General features: G+C 49.8%; 5 protein-coding genes across 5 annotated transcripts; 2 read left to right on the top strand and 3 right to left on the bottom strand.

Annotated features, from left to right (window-relative positions):
* Window positions 1-69: 69 nt before the first annotated feature.
* LACBIDRAFT_173457 (uncharacterized protein) lies at window positions 70-2,136 on the top strand. The gene is made up of 5 exons (XM_001879734.1): window positions 70-348; window positions 399-585; window positions 762-1,588; window positions 1,649-1,902; window positions 1,954-2,136. The coding sequence occupies exons 1-5, from the start codon at window positions 73-75 to the stop codon at window positions 1,976-1,978; spliced, it is 1,569 nt and encodes a 522-aa protein (XP_001879769.1). The 5' UTR covers window positions 70-72; the 3' UTR covers window positions 1,979-2,136.
* A 1,403-nt stretch (window positions 2,137-3,539) lies between these two features.
* LACBIDRAFT_326198 (uncharacterized protein) lies at window positions 3,540-5,272 on the top strand (the record flags this gene model as incomplete). The annotated part of the gene is made up of 3 exons (XM_001879735.1): window positions 3,540-3,864; window positions 3,911-4,854; window positions 4,907-5,272. The coding sequence occupies 3 exons, from the start codon at window positions 3,540-3,542 to the stop codon at window positions 5,270-5,272; spliced, it is 1,635 nt and encodes a 544-aa protein (XP_001879770.1).
* A 1,765-nt stretch (window positions 5,273-7,037) lies between these two features.
* LACBIDRAFT_318996 (uncharacterized protein) lies at window positions 7,038-7,562 on the bottom strand (the record flags this gene model as incomplete). The annotated part of the gene is made up of 1 exon (XM_001879988.1): window positions 7,038-7,562. One exon carries the CDS (start codon window positions 7,560-7,562, stop codon window positions 7,038-7,040), a length of 525 nt encoding a protein of 174 aa, XP_001880023.1.
* Window positions 7,563-7,741: 179 nt separating this feature from the next.
* LACBIDRAFT_318997 (uncharacterized protein) lies at window positions 7,742-10,711 on the bottom strand (the record flags this gene model as incomplete). The annotated part of the gene is made up of 11 exons (XM_001879989.1): window positions 7,742-7,941; window positions 7,995-8,424; window positions 8,476-8,793; window positions 8,844-9,017; window positions 9,119-9,211; window positions 9,259-9,335; window positions 9,393-9,561; window positions 9,616-9,652; window positions 9,706-9,823; window positions 9,880-10,525; window positions 10,634-10,711. The coding sequence occupies 11 exons, from the start codon at window positions 10,709-10,711 to the stop codon at window positions 7,742-7,744; spliced, it is 2,340 nt and encodes a 779-aa protein (XP_001880024.1).
* Window positions 10,712-10,812: 101 nt separating this feature from the next.
* Window positions 10,813-12,609, bottom strand: LACBIDRAFT_293911 (uncharacterized protein; the record flags this gene model as incomplete). The annotated part of the gene is made up of 5 exons (XM_001879990.1): window positions 10,813-11,166; window positions 11,222-11,330; window positions 11,379-12,142; window positions 12,195-12,349; window positions 12,402-12,609. The coding sequence occupies 5 exons, from the start codon at window positions 12,607-12,609 to the stop codon at window positions 10,987-10,989; spliced, it is 1,416 nt and encodes a 471-aa protein (XP_001880025.1). The 3' UTR covers window positions 10,813-10,986.
* Between the last annotated feature and the right edge of the window lie 668 nt (window positions 12,610-13,277).

A 13,277-nucleotide genomic window follows, 5' to 3' on the forward strand; every position in this document is an offset into this window, starting at 1 on the left:
AAGCTGGAACAAACAAAAGGAGTATATATTGATCGAAAAAAAATGTGAACCAATTGGCATTCAGCCCACCAAATGCCAGGAAACAACTACCTCGATCCAAAGTCTGCCCTTGAGCACCTCAAAACATACAGTCGCAGCGATGGGCTCTCCGTCGCAGAGCTTATCGACTCGAGAGTCCATGGTGGGCTGACTTATAACGACTTCCTTCTTCTCCCTGGAAAAATCGACTTCCCTGCCTCTGATGTCCTCACAGAGAGCCGCATCACGCGAAATGTCGTCCTTAAAACTCCCTTCATGAGTAGTCCGATGGACACCGTCACTGAAGGCGATATGGCGATTGCAATGGCTGTGAGTCTGCGTCTAGCCCACTGTTTCTGCACTCGTTGATTGCGCACCAGCTCCTTGGTGGAATCGGTGTCATTCACCACAATCAATCGCCTGAATCCCAAGCGGCTATGGTCCGGGCTGTCAAGCGTCACGAGAACGGATTTATAACAGACCCTATTGTGCTATCGCCAACCCATCTGGTCGAAGATGTCCTTGATATCAAAGCGAGGCTCGGATTCTGTGGAATTCCCATCACGGGTACGTTTTGTCATCCGTTTCTCCTCTTCACGGATGAATCAATTGTCATAACCTTCGTTCTGCCGAGTTAACGCGTGTATAACGTGTGACATGCGGATTGCTATTTATGTTTTTTTCTGACCCTTTTCTCTTGTTTGTTTTCATGATGGAGTACTCACCCAACGTTTGACCACCAGACTCCGGTGTCCTAGGCGGTAAACTAGTCGGCATAGTCACGGCGCGTGATATTCAATTTCGCGACCCCGCGACTCCATTATCCCAGGTCATGACCACCGACCTCGTCACCGCTGAACAAGGCATCACATTAAACCAAGCCAACGACATTTTACGAGACTCAAAAAAAGGAAAACTTCCTATCATCAATTCCAACGGCGCCCTCATCTCCCTTCTTGCACGTTCTGATCTTCTCAAAAATCAGTCCTACCCCCTTGCATCTAAAAATCCTGAGAGCAAGCAGCTGTACGCTGCCGCTGCTATTGGCACCCGTCCGTCCGATCGGGAGCGTCTAGCGGCCCTCGTCGACGCGGGTCTGGATATCGTAATTCTCGATTCCTCTCAGGGTAACTCTGTTTTCCAGATCGACATGATTCACTGGATCAAGTCGACATATCCTCACCTCGAAGTAATCGCTGGGAATGTTGTCACCCGTGAGCAAGCTGCATCTCTCATTGCAGCTGGTGCGGATGGCCTTCGCGTTGGCATGGGTTCGGGCTCAATTTGTATCACGCAGGAAGTCATGGCTGTAGGACGTCCACAGGCAACCGCCGTGTACGCCGTCGCAGAGTTTGCCAGCAAGTTTGGTGTGCCCGTGATTGCGGATGGAGGTATTGGCAATGTTGGGCATATCGTCAAAGCTCTTGCACTTGGTGCGGGCGCAGTGATGATGGGTGGATTGCTTGCTGGGACTGAGGAAGCACCTGGAGATTACTTCTACCACGAAGGGAAACGGGTGAAGGCCTACCGAGGAATGGGCAGTCTCGAGGCGATGGAGCAAGGTAAAGCTGTCAAGTCCAAAGGAGGACCAGGTAAATACCCCTCACCCCAGAAGTCCAACACCGTTGAGAACGCCGCGACATCCCGCTACTTCTCTGAAAGTAGCGCTGTCAAGGTAGCACAAGGCGTCTCCGGAGACGTACAAGATAAGGGGAGCGTGAAGGCCTTCCTACCATACCTTTATGTTGGTGTACAGCACTCACTTCAAGATGTCGGTGTCAAAAGTATCAATCAATTGCAAAGCGGTGTCAAGGCGGGCGATGTGCGGTTTGAGCTCAGGACTGCAAGTGCTCAAGTCGAGGGTGGTGTGCATGGACTGAACTCGTGAGTCTTCCCCTTTTATGCGTGGGATTCAGCTAAAACTATCATTATCAGATACACCAAGAGGTTGTTCGCTTGAACGCTTGTATATCGACAGTATCCCTTTTACATATATCTTCATGGCAAACGGAGGTTTTGGATTAGGATTGTATAACAGGACAGCGTAATGGACGAATAAAAACAATGTGCAAGTCGAAAGCTGGGAAAACGACGAAGAATTATAATCAAACTTTTGTGAAAAAGGAAGTTATCTTTGCGGCATTTTTCGTGTCTGCAGGTCTGGTTTTCTTCTATTGAGATCAATGAGGATAATGAGGCTAATGCATCAATTGAACGTGCCTTTGGAGACTGCGATTTCCTGGGTGATGATGGAGGTTTCGGTTTTCCTGAGTCCACCTTGGACTTTTTATGTTGGGGTAACTCGTTTTCAACAGGTGGAACCTCCCAGCTTGATGTCGGCGACTGACTTCGGCTCCTCTTCGAACTTGAAGAGGTTAAAGCTTTACTTTGCGATGATTTCTGCTTCGAGAACATGGCCTGGATGCCGTCCTTCCGACTCGTGATGGGTTCAATGAAACTGGGAGATTCGGTTCCTACTTTGCCGACTTCTTTAGGAACCTGATAACTGCGAAAGCAAAGTCAATCCATTGTGCAAGGAATGGACCGAAAAAAAACAATACCAGTCCAAAGGAGTTGACTTGTCATTGTAGGGTTTCACCATTTGTGTCAAATCTGCGGTCCACACCTGTGGAGAGGTATCAAGCCATTTATTAACGGCTGCGGTATTTGACAAGAAGACTGGTTGTCGGTCGTGGAGCCACGAGAATTCCTTGTTTGCGTCGGTGGTGACGATTGTAAAAGTCCATAATGTGCGACCTGGAAGAAGGGAGGTCAAGGGCGACATGCTCTGAATTATTGCCCACCTTCCAGTTCTGCAGAGTCGTAGAGTCCGGCCATAAGAAGAAGATTTCCGTCTTTGCGTTTTATGAAATGAGGCAGCTTGTCTTTGCCTCTAGTCAGCCATTCGTAATAACTAGCAGGGCGTCAAGGCATGGTTCTCTTTCTGAAGTAAAAGACGCCAAAATACCCCTGGCAAGGAATGGCACAGCGCTTCTTCCCTTTGATGCTGGCCCACATACCACCACCATCAACAAGGTTCTCGGAACGGGCGTTCGTGGTGCTCAGTGACTTGTCCTCAAACTTGCTCCAGTGGGGAACAAGACCCCATTTCATAGTTTGTAATATAATGGAATGTTGGCTGCCAGACGCAGACGGAACTGGATCCCGTCGACGAATGACAGGTGCTTGGCTACGGGGAGCAATATTGTATCTGGGCACAAACTCTTCCTCGTTCACCCAGTCCTCAATGTCCAGATCGTCGTAGCCGTGCAGAGCGCGTATTTCATTTCTCTAGAGTCACAGATTGGTATGAGTTGGGAGATTGTAGAGAGAAACGTACTTCAACGCGCAGAGAGAATCGTCCACACATGGTAGTCGTAGTATAGTAGCAAGAGTTTCTATGGTCCCTGAAAGTAATAATCCAAGTATGAAACCGTGGGAATATTCTTTCAGTGAGCAGTGAGCACTGCACCGACGACGACCTCAAAGTTCAACGTCGGCTGCTTCCTGGAGGTCGACACATGGACAGCGGCGCGCACAAATTGCTAGAGTCTGCAACCCAAAGGACTCTTCATGCCCATGCATTTTCGCGCTCATCCACTCAGGCATCTCTGGTCCTGACAGACCTGCTCTCGCGATACTTGGCTCTCCTCGTCTCAACGTCCACAAAATATGCTCAGCATGCAGGAAGGACCAAACTATCTGTTCGGGATATCGTTGGCGCATTAGATGAACTAGGTGTCGGCTTGGACGAGCTTAGTGACTACACCTCTTCAGAGGCCAAAGAGCTCAATCGTTATGCTCTTTATTCTGCCCGCAGAGTTGAGGATTTGATGGAATTCAAATGTATGTCCTCTTGCATCGCACTTTCTCTAGCGCTTATCTCGCACAGCACAACTGTTGGACGGATTACGACAGGATCGCGATGACGCGATCCCTTTAGAATACACGCGTTACACGACACCTCCTCTCGACTCTAGTGACGACGAAGAGGGAAGCGAAGATGACGAAAATGACATGGATGTCGATGAACCTCCAGCGCTTTGGTCAACAGGACCTTCAGGTCGCAAAAGACGACCATCCATACCTCCCTTGTCGCCCTCTCCTATATCAAACCCTTCTCCTCCTCTACGAAAACGACCACGGACGTCCAGTTGGCAGCCTCCATCTCACATACCAGACTTTCTCCCACCTTTTCCAACGGCCGACGCGCCTTCGACGCCAGAACTACACCATACACCACACACTACACAGTCTCTCGAACCTCCTCCTTCACTAGTGGAAAATGTGAAGATAGAAAAACCACCACTGACCCTTTCTCAGCCCATCACATCTTCAGCAGCTTCTGATATCCTTGTACAAGTACCTTACTCGCAGTCCACCCTCTCCGCCGTCCCAGAATGGCACCTACCCTCATCTGCACCTCCAGCAGCCCTTCCACAACAAAATAGACCTCCGCGATTGCCAGGCTTGCTGACAGAGCCTTCTCTTTTCGCAGCATATCACCATATTTTAACACACCCACCACCTGCTGTTCCCCCAACGTCAAACCCCGCAAGGCACAGAGTTGCCATGGCCCTTCTTCATCAGACGCAGACAACACCCCGCTGGGAGCCTGCTGACACGCTCTATGCCAGTGTCGGACCATGTCCGCCTCGAGTGGCAGTCATCGGGCCATCGTACCCGATTGCCATCGACGCTAAAGGCGAGGGTAAAGATAAAGACGTCAAGTTTCCTCCCACAATGTCGCGCCCTGTGTCAGCAAGTGAACGCTTGACTCCGTTGATCAGCCAGCAAGTCTCCCGAATACCAGATCTTGCGCGACACGTTCTCCCGGTAAGAGAAAATGTTTAGCACATATTATAAGCTCTACTGACCCCTTTCAAAGCCTACCATCTTAGCGCGCACAAGCAGACTGACTCATCCACCAATTCTCCATCGTGGAACTAAGCCGCTTACTTACGGAAATGGCATACCGGCTCCATGGAACGCCAACGTAATCCCATCCGTCGACGCCGTCCCACCAACACCGCTCGCCACCAAACTCAAGGATGCACCACAAACGAATGGAAAAGAGGCTCCACCGAAGCCCGTCCTTCCCGATGCGCGGTTATACGCTACATGGGATTACGAGCCCAAAGACTTCAAAGTTCCGCTGGCTCCAACACGTACCAGAACCAGACTGGGGAGCATCCACCACGGAGGTGGAAGTATGATATTGCCTGCTGTTTCAAGGAGCAAAGGGACAAAATGAACTTATTGTTGGACTGATATTCGCTTTCCGTTGCTGCTTTGGATGGTATTTGCATTTCGTCGTTGGTTTCACGCATCGTTAGCCGCCGAATAGGGGGGGTTTAATTGTAACCCAATATATACATTATTACAGCTCGACAGAGCAATCTCTAATAAGTTATACCTTGCCAAGGAAAATAGTATTATCGTGCGTATGGATGGAAACCGTGCTGTCCACGATTTGTCGTACGATTCGGTCCAGGTCCTGTGTTCATGCTAGCTCTCGCGTTGTTGACAGCGGCAGCATTCATCATGCCCAGTCCATTCATACCAGGCCTCATCCCCATGGCTGAGTTGGCCATGGCATTACCTCCCATCATCCCAAAGCCCGGCATTCCGCCACCGATTGGACCCATGCCTAACCGCAGGGCATTCACGTTGCCCATACCACCACCCGCAAAGCCATTTATTCCCGCCATCATATTCATCGGGTTCATACCCATGCCACCGAATCCGTTCATTCCCATTCCCATACCCATCATGGGCATATTCATCATTGGCATGGAGCCACCCATCATGGGCATCTGGTTCATTGATCGTTGGAACATCATTGCCATGGGGTTCGGGGACGGGAAAGACGTGTTTGTGGGTTGCGTGAACTGCTGCTGCTGTTGCGTTTCCCGCTCTGTTTCACGAGTATTTGTGATCTTTCCAACGAGGTTGCGTGTTTGTTCACGCTGACTACGTGGTTGCGCGAGCTTCACCTCGATCTAAGCAATTATATTCTGTCAATCTCCCCGTGTTAGTAGACGTAATCACAAACCTCCTTATCATCAAGGGTCAGGCCGATTTTGCCCACCATTTGTTCTGTGTTGCTGGCGTCCTCGAAAGTCACGAAACCGAATCCTTTTGATCTTCCAGATTCACGGTCCAGCATCACGGTTGCGTCAACAACTTTCCCGTACGCGCCAAAAAATTCGCGCATCGAGTCGGATGTTGTGTTGGCAGACAATCCTCCTACAAAATAACGCGTGTTCCGTAGATGTTCTTCCCGTGGTATCGCCCTTTTGGGGTCGATCTAGAAAAGACAACAAGTCGTCAGCAGCGCAATGAGCTGAAAAGGGGATCTCCTACCGCTTTACCATCCAAAACGTGTTCACGGGTAACGACAACGTTGACAGCTGCAGCATCTTCAAAAGTCAGGAAAGCGAAACCTCGAGAAGTGCCGTTTGGCTCTCGCATGATCGTGCATGCGTCAACCTTTCCCTATGTCAGGATTAACGGAACAAGGGGAAGAAACCGGGTAATACCTTTCCAAACTGTTGAAAGTAATCCCTCAGCCCTTCTGCTCGGAAGAAGCAACAGAGTAGGCGGTGATGATTAGTTCTGGTAGGTAAATGCGACATGTGTAAGGAGTAGATACCGTCTGTGGTGTCCCAGTTGAGACCGCCGATGAACATTTTGCTACGGAACCGAATGGAGCCATGACGTTAAAGGATAATGTAGGCAGATAGTAGTAGGTTGAGTAGTCGAGACGGTGCCAAGAACGATAAAGAATATCAGTATCGGCAAGAAAGACACAGAAGTCACGTAAGTCGGTGAGGGTAACGGATGTAAGACGGAGGCAGACGACAGATATATGTGAGCTATGATAGCTGGTGGGTTGTACGTGAGAGAAATACGTAGTCGCGTGGGTTCTCGATTCGAGTAAACGCACACACCACCTGGCTTTCAGACTGGGGTGAAGTGCCTCCTGGCGCGAGAGATGATTTGAACGTGCGGAAAACTCACCCAGCATCATGCATCTCTGAGGGTTTTTTCCCAAACACGCTATTAGGGTCCAAAGACGACTGACCAGAGTCGACTGATGTGGTCACGGTTGGTATTGGATTGGTCGGACGAGTGTCCCTCGGATTTCGAGGAAGTGGGATTTCTGTCCGTTGTTGGCGTTCTTGACTTGGAGTTTGTTGGTAGACCGAGAACTGCTTGGCTATTTGAGCGGAATATGAGAGCTGGGCAGCTTGCGTTGATTGAGCGGAGGGTTTGGCAGGCAGTGAACGATGCGCGTCTTGTCCTGTAAAAGGGGTGCTTTTTGAAGATTGCAGATCGTGTTCCGGTGAAGGCTCTTTCGATTCTTCTGGTTGAGCTTCTTCCTGAGTTTCTTCTTGTTCTTGAAGATCCGCATCCTGAACTGGTACCGCGTACTCGTTGTACTCATCACCGTAGATGTCTACACAATCCGTAAAAAGGGGATGTGAATGGGATGTACGCCTACCTCCATACAAATCTGAGTCGAGGTTGGCCTTTGACATGGTCCGAGTGAGGGAGGTCCAAAGTACAGAAGGTAGGGTAGAACCTGGTCAGAACGTATAAATAAGGAAACCTCAGGAATGTGACCCGTGACCAAAAAAGGGGCCGCCTAACCCCTCAATCCAATGTCCCTTTAAATTTCAATACGAAATTACACAAACAGTACGCTGCTGCACAAAAATCAATGAACCCCATTAACAACCTGTCCATGTTCCAGTCCTTCCCTGAGCCTCTGCTGTGTCCGCTCTGCCGCTGCATCGTAAACATACTTCACTGGAGGACTTCGCCAGCGAGTCTCAATGCTATCGTCCAAATCAGAGTCGCCAGGATCGTCCCCAGGGTATGTGTGATCCTTCTCAAGGTCGTCCCCATTATCTGACGCTGAACATAATCGTTTAGGATGGCACTGCAAGCGAAAAAAAATAATCACGAACTAATAGATTCCTGAGCCTCCTCAACAACCTTTCTTTTTCCAAGCGCTTTCGCACTTGGCCCTTCAGGATATCCTCCCTCATCGTCATAATTTCTAGGTGTTGGTGAATGGTCACGTTGGAGGTACAATGAATCTACGTCTTCATGCAGATGGTGGTCATATCCATTAGTTGCTGTGTAAGGCTCTGTCCCTGGAGAAGGTGTTCTTGAATGAGTAGAGAGCTGACCAGGCGGTCGAGGTCCATGCGGCGCTGGCGGTGGAGCGAGGTTATGGGCTGGCTCAAAATCGTTATTTGCGGGTGAGATACGATGAGGTCGAGGCTGCGCAAGGGCGGTTCGGTGAGGTGAATCTGAAGATGGTGGTGATGGAGAAGGGCTCCGAGATTTCGAACCGCCAACAAAATCGTCGACGCTATTTTCTTGCTCCAATTCCTTCATGGGACTGTCAGGAAAAACCTTCAACTTGAACGAGACCCTGCTCACCCTTCGATTCATTCGAGTCTCCTTACGGCTACGACTTTCAGCCTTTCGCTCCATAGCAACCCTTTCGAGGTCTTCATATTGCTTCAGAGCCTCTACCAACTCTGCATTCGCTTGAAGCAGCGCCGCAAGAAGTTTCTCCTCCACCGTCTGCTCAATCGGCAAATCATCGCCGTCATGATGAGGCTTATTCGACTCGATTGAAAAAGTACGCTTCCGCTCTTGGTCCTTTGCAAGCCTAGACCGTTCAGCACCGGCAGAAGCCCAGTCAATTTGAGCAAAGATAAGCTCTTGAGAGGATTGGCATTTTCCGTAGAATTCCTGATGAAGATGCGTCAGGAATTAGGCAAGAAACAGAGAACGAAACGCACTGGTATAACACTGCCCTTTTTCTTCAAATCTTGAGGCTTGCACACGACTAAAGCTTCGGCGAGCAGGAGAGCATTTCCTTGACCAATTTTACATTCTTCCAGCAACCGACGCATATCTTCTTCTGGTGGTATGATGCGGTTCCGCACCGGAGATCGCCTTTTACGCGGAGGATTCTAAGATGGGAAGTCAGGAATACCGAAATCATATGGGTCTGCTCGTAATGACTGACTGGGGGAGGTGTGGGAGGGATGGCATCTGCAGGAAGGGGACTAGCCTCTCGATATGACACCAATGGAACCTCATATTGAGACAGCCTTCCTGATGCTGGGGGCTGGAACATAGCATCATCAGTGTCAAAAGGAATGCCCTGATTACAAGTTAATAATTGTTAAAGACAACAAACGTCCAAGATACCTCGTCGGGTTTGTCGTAGGGTTTCACTCTTCGCCACAATCCCCTGAAGCCATCTCTATCACCTCTGCCATCCCGTTCTATAAAAAGAGAAAAAATCAGAAGATATCACAAGATCTAATACCACGACAACTTACTGCTTCCACTTGCATAAGCAGCAGCGGCAACAACCTCCAAGAGGCGCTCTCGAACGACGGGTGATGTCCGTGTCGACGACAGCAAATCTTCCAAGGTTTCTAAAAATTTACGAGACATTGATTGGGAAATAAAAACATCAGTCGAGTTTCGCAACATAATGGCCCATAGCTGGATTATTCGCATGTTAAAACTTATTCAGAACTAAATCAAGGAAGCACGTACCCTTGCAGCCGATAATTGCGCTGGTGGTTCACCGTACCTGTCAACGCGCCTCAGTTGCAAAACAAACCGCGTTTAAAGAAGACACGTTACTTGAATTCGCGTCTCAAGGCTCGAACGGCCTCTTTGGCGTTAGCTTCATTCGCAGATGCTCGATCGCAGACCTCCAATACGAGGCCCCAGTCCTCTGACGCTGTAGCGGTAAGATATCCTGTTCATCAAGTTAGTTAACCGACTTAAGCAAAAGAGAGTATTTCTTCATCTCACCAATCATCCGTGTAAGCTCAGGCTGAGTCTCCTCATCTCTACGGCTATCTCGGCCATAGTCACCCCTCCCATCTCTCTCCCTCGCCTTCTCCCTCTCCCGGTCTTTCTCCTTCTCTTTCTCCTTATCTTTATCCCTATTCCAGAAACTCCGCTTTTCCTTCTTCTCTACATGATGATCTCTATTGAAGTCCCGGTGCCCATGATCGGACTGCGTATACCGCTCAACCGAAACGTAGTCCTCTGAATTTGATCGCGAATTATAGTTGTTGATATCTGCGCGTGGGGGATCTAGCGACCGCAGGATACCCAACGCAACAGGTGCAGGGGTCAGCCCTTTCTTCAGCGTCCTGCCGTGATCTTTCTGCTGGTGACCTGGGCGACTGGATATGATGGACGTGTTGGTCATGGCCGGTGACGGAGATCGTACCGGGGGAGGCATAGGATTCGAGGAAGGCGGTGGCGAAGCGCCTGGTGGGAGAGAATTGAAGGATGATGAGCGGGAAACGGGCATTCCTGGCGGAAGCGGATTGGGGAGATGCCCTTGTTCTGAGTAGGGCGCAAGTACATCCCAGCGCTCTATGGATTGCGGAGGCGGAGGCAGGGGCTGTTCTCGATTCTGGACCTGATTGGTAGTTGTAGCATGCTTCTGGTGAATGGGGGTCAATACAGAGTTGTCCTAGAACGAGCGACGCGAAGACGAGGAGCGATGATGAGTTGGCAGCACTGTTGAACCGGTAGCAGACTAATAGCGTACCTCTGGACTGCCAGGCGCAGCGAAATCTCTGGATGCTTTTGTGGCTTTTGATTTGTTGTGTCCGAAAAACTTCTTCATGGTGAGTACGAGCAAATCAGCTAGAACTCGATGCTCAGAATATCAACAACGTCGACGATGAAAACAACCTCAGAACAACCTTAGGATATGTACAATTTTGGTTACAATTGATGAGAAAGCTGTGTTTCCGGACAACGCCACGTGGACCTGAGATGATACAGCAGTAAAGAAATATTCAATGCACTACCAAATTGTGCGCCTCAACTCCAGATACAACTCTACACACGCTGGGAGCACACATACTGTACAGCGTCGAGTTCATCGTCAAGGTCCATTTAATTCACCATCACCGCGGGCGCCTGGATCTCGGCGACTTTCGGTGTTTGGCCCTGCCCCTGCTGTCCAGTGCGTCCTACGGCGGCGCCGAGTGCCTGTGTCCGTAGTGCCAGACCGCGTGTCTTTTCAATGACCGTTTGATAGATGGGCAACGCGGGTCGGTTGATTTCAATGACGTTCTGCAAGATAAACATCATGATATGAGCCAGGACAAGAAATCAAACATCAACGAACCTTTTCCAAATCAATTTTAGCGTCGGCTCCCATTCGTGTCTCCCGGATGAGGTTGACTATCCATTTTTCGCCCTCGTCGCGTGAGAGGTTAAGTCGCTCTGACAGATCTCTGCGAAACGTCAGCCACGAGTTTAAATATACAAATGGCCTTACTCACGCAATGTCGATCTTTTGATGGATCCTGCAATACGCTTCGCTAATCAAATACCGCGCATTATCCAAAAACTCTTCCCTAAATTCATTCAGGAAGAAATCATTCGCCACGACCTCTTCAGCGAGCGCCAGCTCCCTCTGTGCCGCCTCAAAATCAAACTCGATGTACAGCTCCTTCAAGAACGACGTCACTGGGTCCTGGTACTGGTATTCCTCCGTCTGAATAACCTTGACGACCTCTCGGATAGCATTCCGCACACGGGAGGACAAAGGCGCTGATGACGAGGAAGATGTCGCGGTAGTTTTGCGTGATAAGATCGCAGCTGCAGCAAGGTATCGTAGAATCCACGGAGATGATGTCTGAATGGTATTAAGGTACGTGGGTGCAAGGAATGTCTCAAGCAGGAGCGTGCGCCCTTGTGGATGGTTGAAGTAAACAAAGAGAGACCAGTGGACTAGCCATGTTCGGGAGTGGAGCTGAGCAAGAGCAGGTTCAGGGGTGGCGGCGGCGGATGAGGGTGCAAGGAGGGGGGCGGGGGCACGGGAGTCGATGACGTCTCGAAGAGTGTTGAGTTCTTCGAGAGCAATATCCCATTTTCCTGTGAGTATGTCAGAAGCGAGTTTGCCCCAGTGAGCAGAGGTGTTGAGATCGTTGTCGGTGGAGAGGACGCGGAAATGGTATAGATAATCTGCAGCTCCGCTGTAGTTTCCGTATGAATATTGGAATTGACCAAAGTTGTAGAGTGCAGTGATTTGCTCGAGGGTGAGCTATGAAGAAAATCAGGGTGATCGATCGCTGTAGACGTTGATCACAACGCACGTTGTAATTATCCTTTAGATACTGGAGGTTCTGGTTTTTATCCTGACGAAGAGCTTGTGCAACATCCGGGTTTTCAATTACATCCAACACGGCTTGGGCCTCTTGCTGCAAACGCTCGTGTGTTGATACAGCGTTTTTGCGTTTCACGTCAAACTCTGGAACATGACATAAATCAATATAACACAAACTTGATTGGCAGAAACTAACCAGGAGGTACAGGTTGATCTGCGTAAATTTGGGTGAAGAGTTGGACTGCATAGTCGAACATGTTTGTGCCCTTTGCGAGCTCATACTGCGCAGTCTGGACATCCTGATCTGAAAAAATGGAGATCTCCAAGAGATGTGCGAGAAGAGGAAAAGAAAGATGGCGGTCGAGATATGGGATTACGGTCTTTGAAAGATCGTAGTCGGCCATGGTTGCCTTTGGCTAGAACGATGAATGCACAGAAATTTTGGAAGCACAGCCACCAAGTCCCTTGTTTGGCAGCGACGTCCGTCCTCAATAGTCTCCTCACCGTGGCTTGCACTCATGGCTCCCGATAAAGGCAGGCTACTAGATACCCGTCCCGCCAAGAGGCCACGTATTATGGTGGCTGCGGATGGCTTTTCCAAACCGCCCTCAAAGCCAAAGACTCCAGCGCTGAAGCAGAAGCCACCGACGTTCACCTCTGCATTTACCAGTTCCATAGATCATCCTACCCCAAGCAAGGCGACTGCTCTTCGTACACCTCTTAGAACTTTGAAGCCCCTTGCACCCACCTTTGCCGCCCCTCAGTCAGTCAACGATGATGCTCGGCGCCAGCTTCGTCCAGCTCCTCCGCCAGTATTGCATATACCTCACGACACACCGACCGTGACGCTAAAGCATAGACCACCCCCACTACTCAACTTGCAGGCTTCTACATCGAATATTTTGCTAAAGTCCCTACCACCTCCCATGCCAATCGAGACAACGCCTATTCGCAAACCTCCATCCAAGGTATTGAAGCCACTCATACCCCCTATCCTTCCAGAACTTCAACACACTCCAGCGTCAGCTACAAATAAGGAGATGCGGACGATATCCACAACTCATATCGCGCG

This window comes from Laccaria bicolor, genomic scaffold (genome assembly GCF_000143565.1).
Source record: "Laccaria bicolor S238N-H82 LACBIscaffold_9 genomic scaffold, whole genome shotgun sequence".
Classification (NCBI taxonomy): domain Eukaryota; kingdom Fungi; phylum Basidiomycota; class Agaricomycetes; order Agaricales; family Hydnangiaceae; genus Laccaria; species Laccaria bicolor.

What these genes read in the sequence shown, in the direction of transcription:
- LACBIDRAFT_173457 (XM_001879734.1), top strand. Translation starts at nt 73, where the DNA reads ATGCCAGGAAACAACTACCTCGATCCAAAGTCTGCCCTTGAGCACCTC. An exon ending in ATATGGCGATTGCAATGGCT is followed by an intron (nt 349 to 398) that starts GTGAGTCTGCGT and finishes ATTGCGCACCAG; the next exon opens with CTCCTTGGTGGAATCGGTGT. An exon ending in CTGTGGAATTCCCATCACGG is followed by an intron (nt 586 to 761) that starts GTACGTTTTGTC and finishes TTTGACCACCAG; the next exon opens with ACTCCGGTGTCCTAGGCGGT.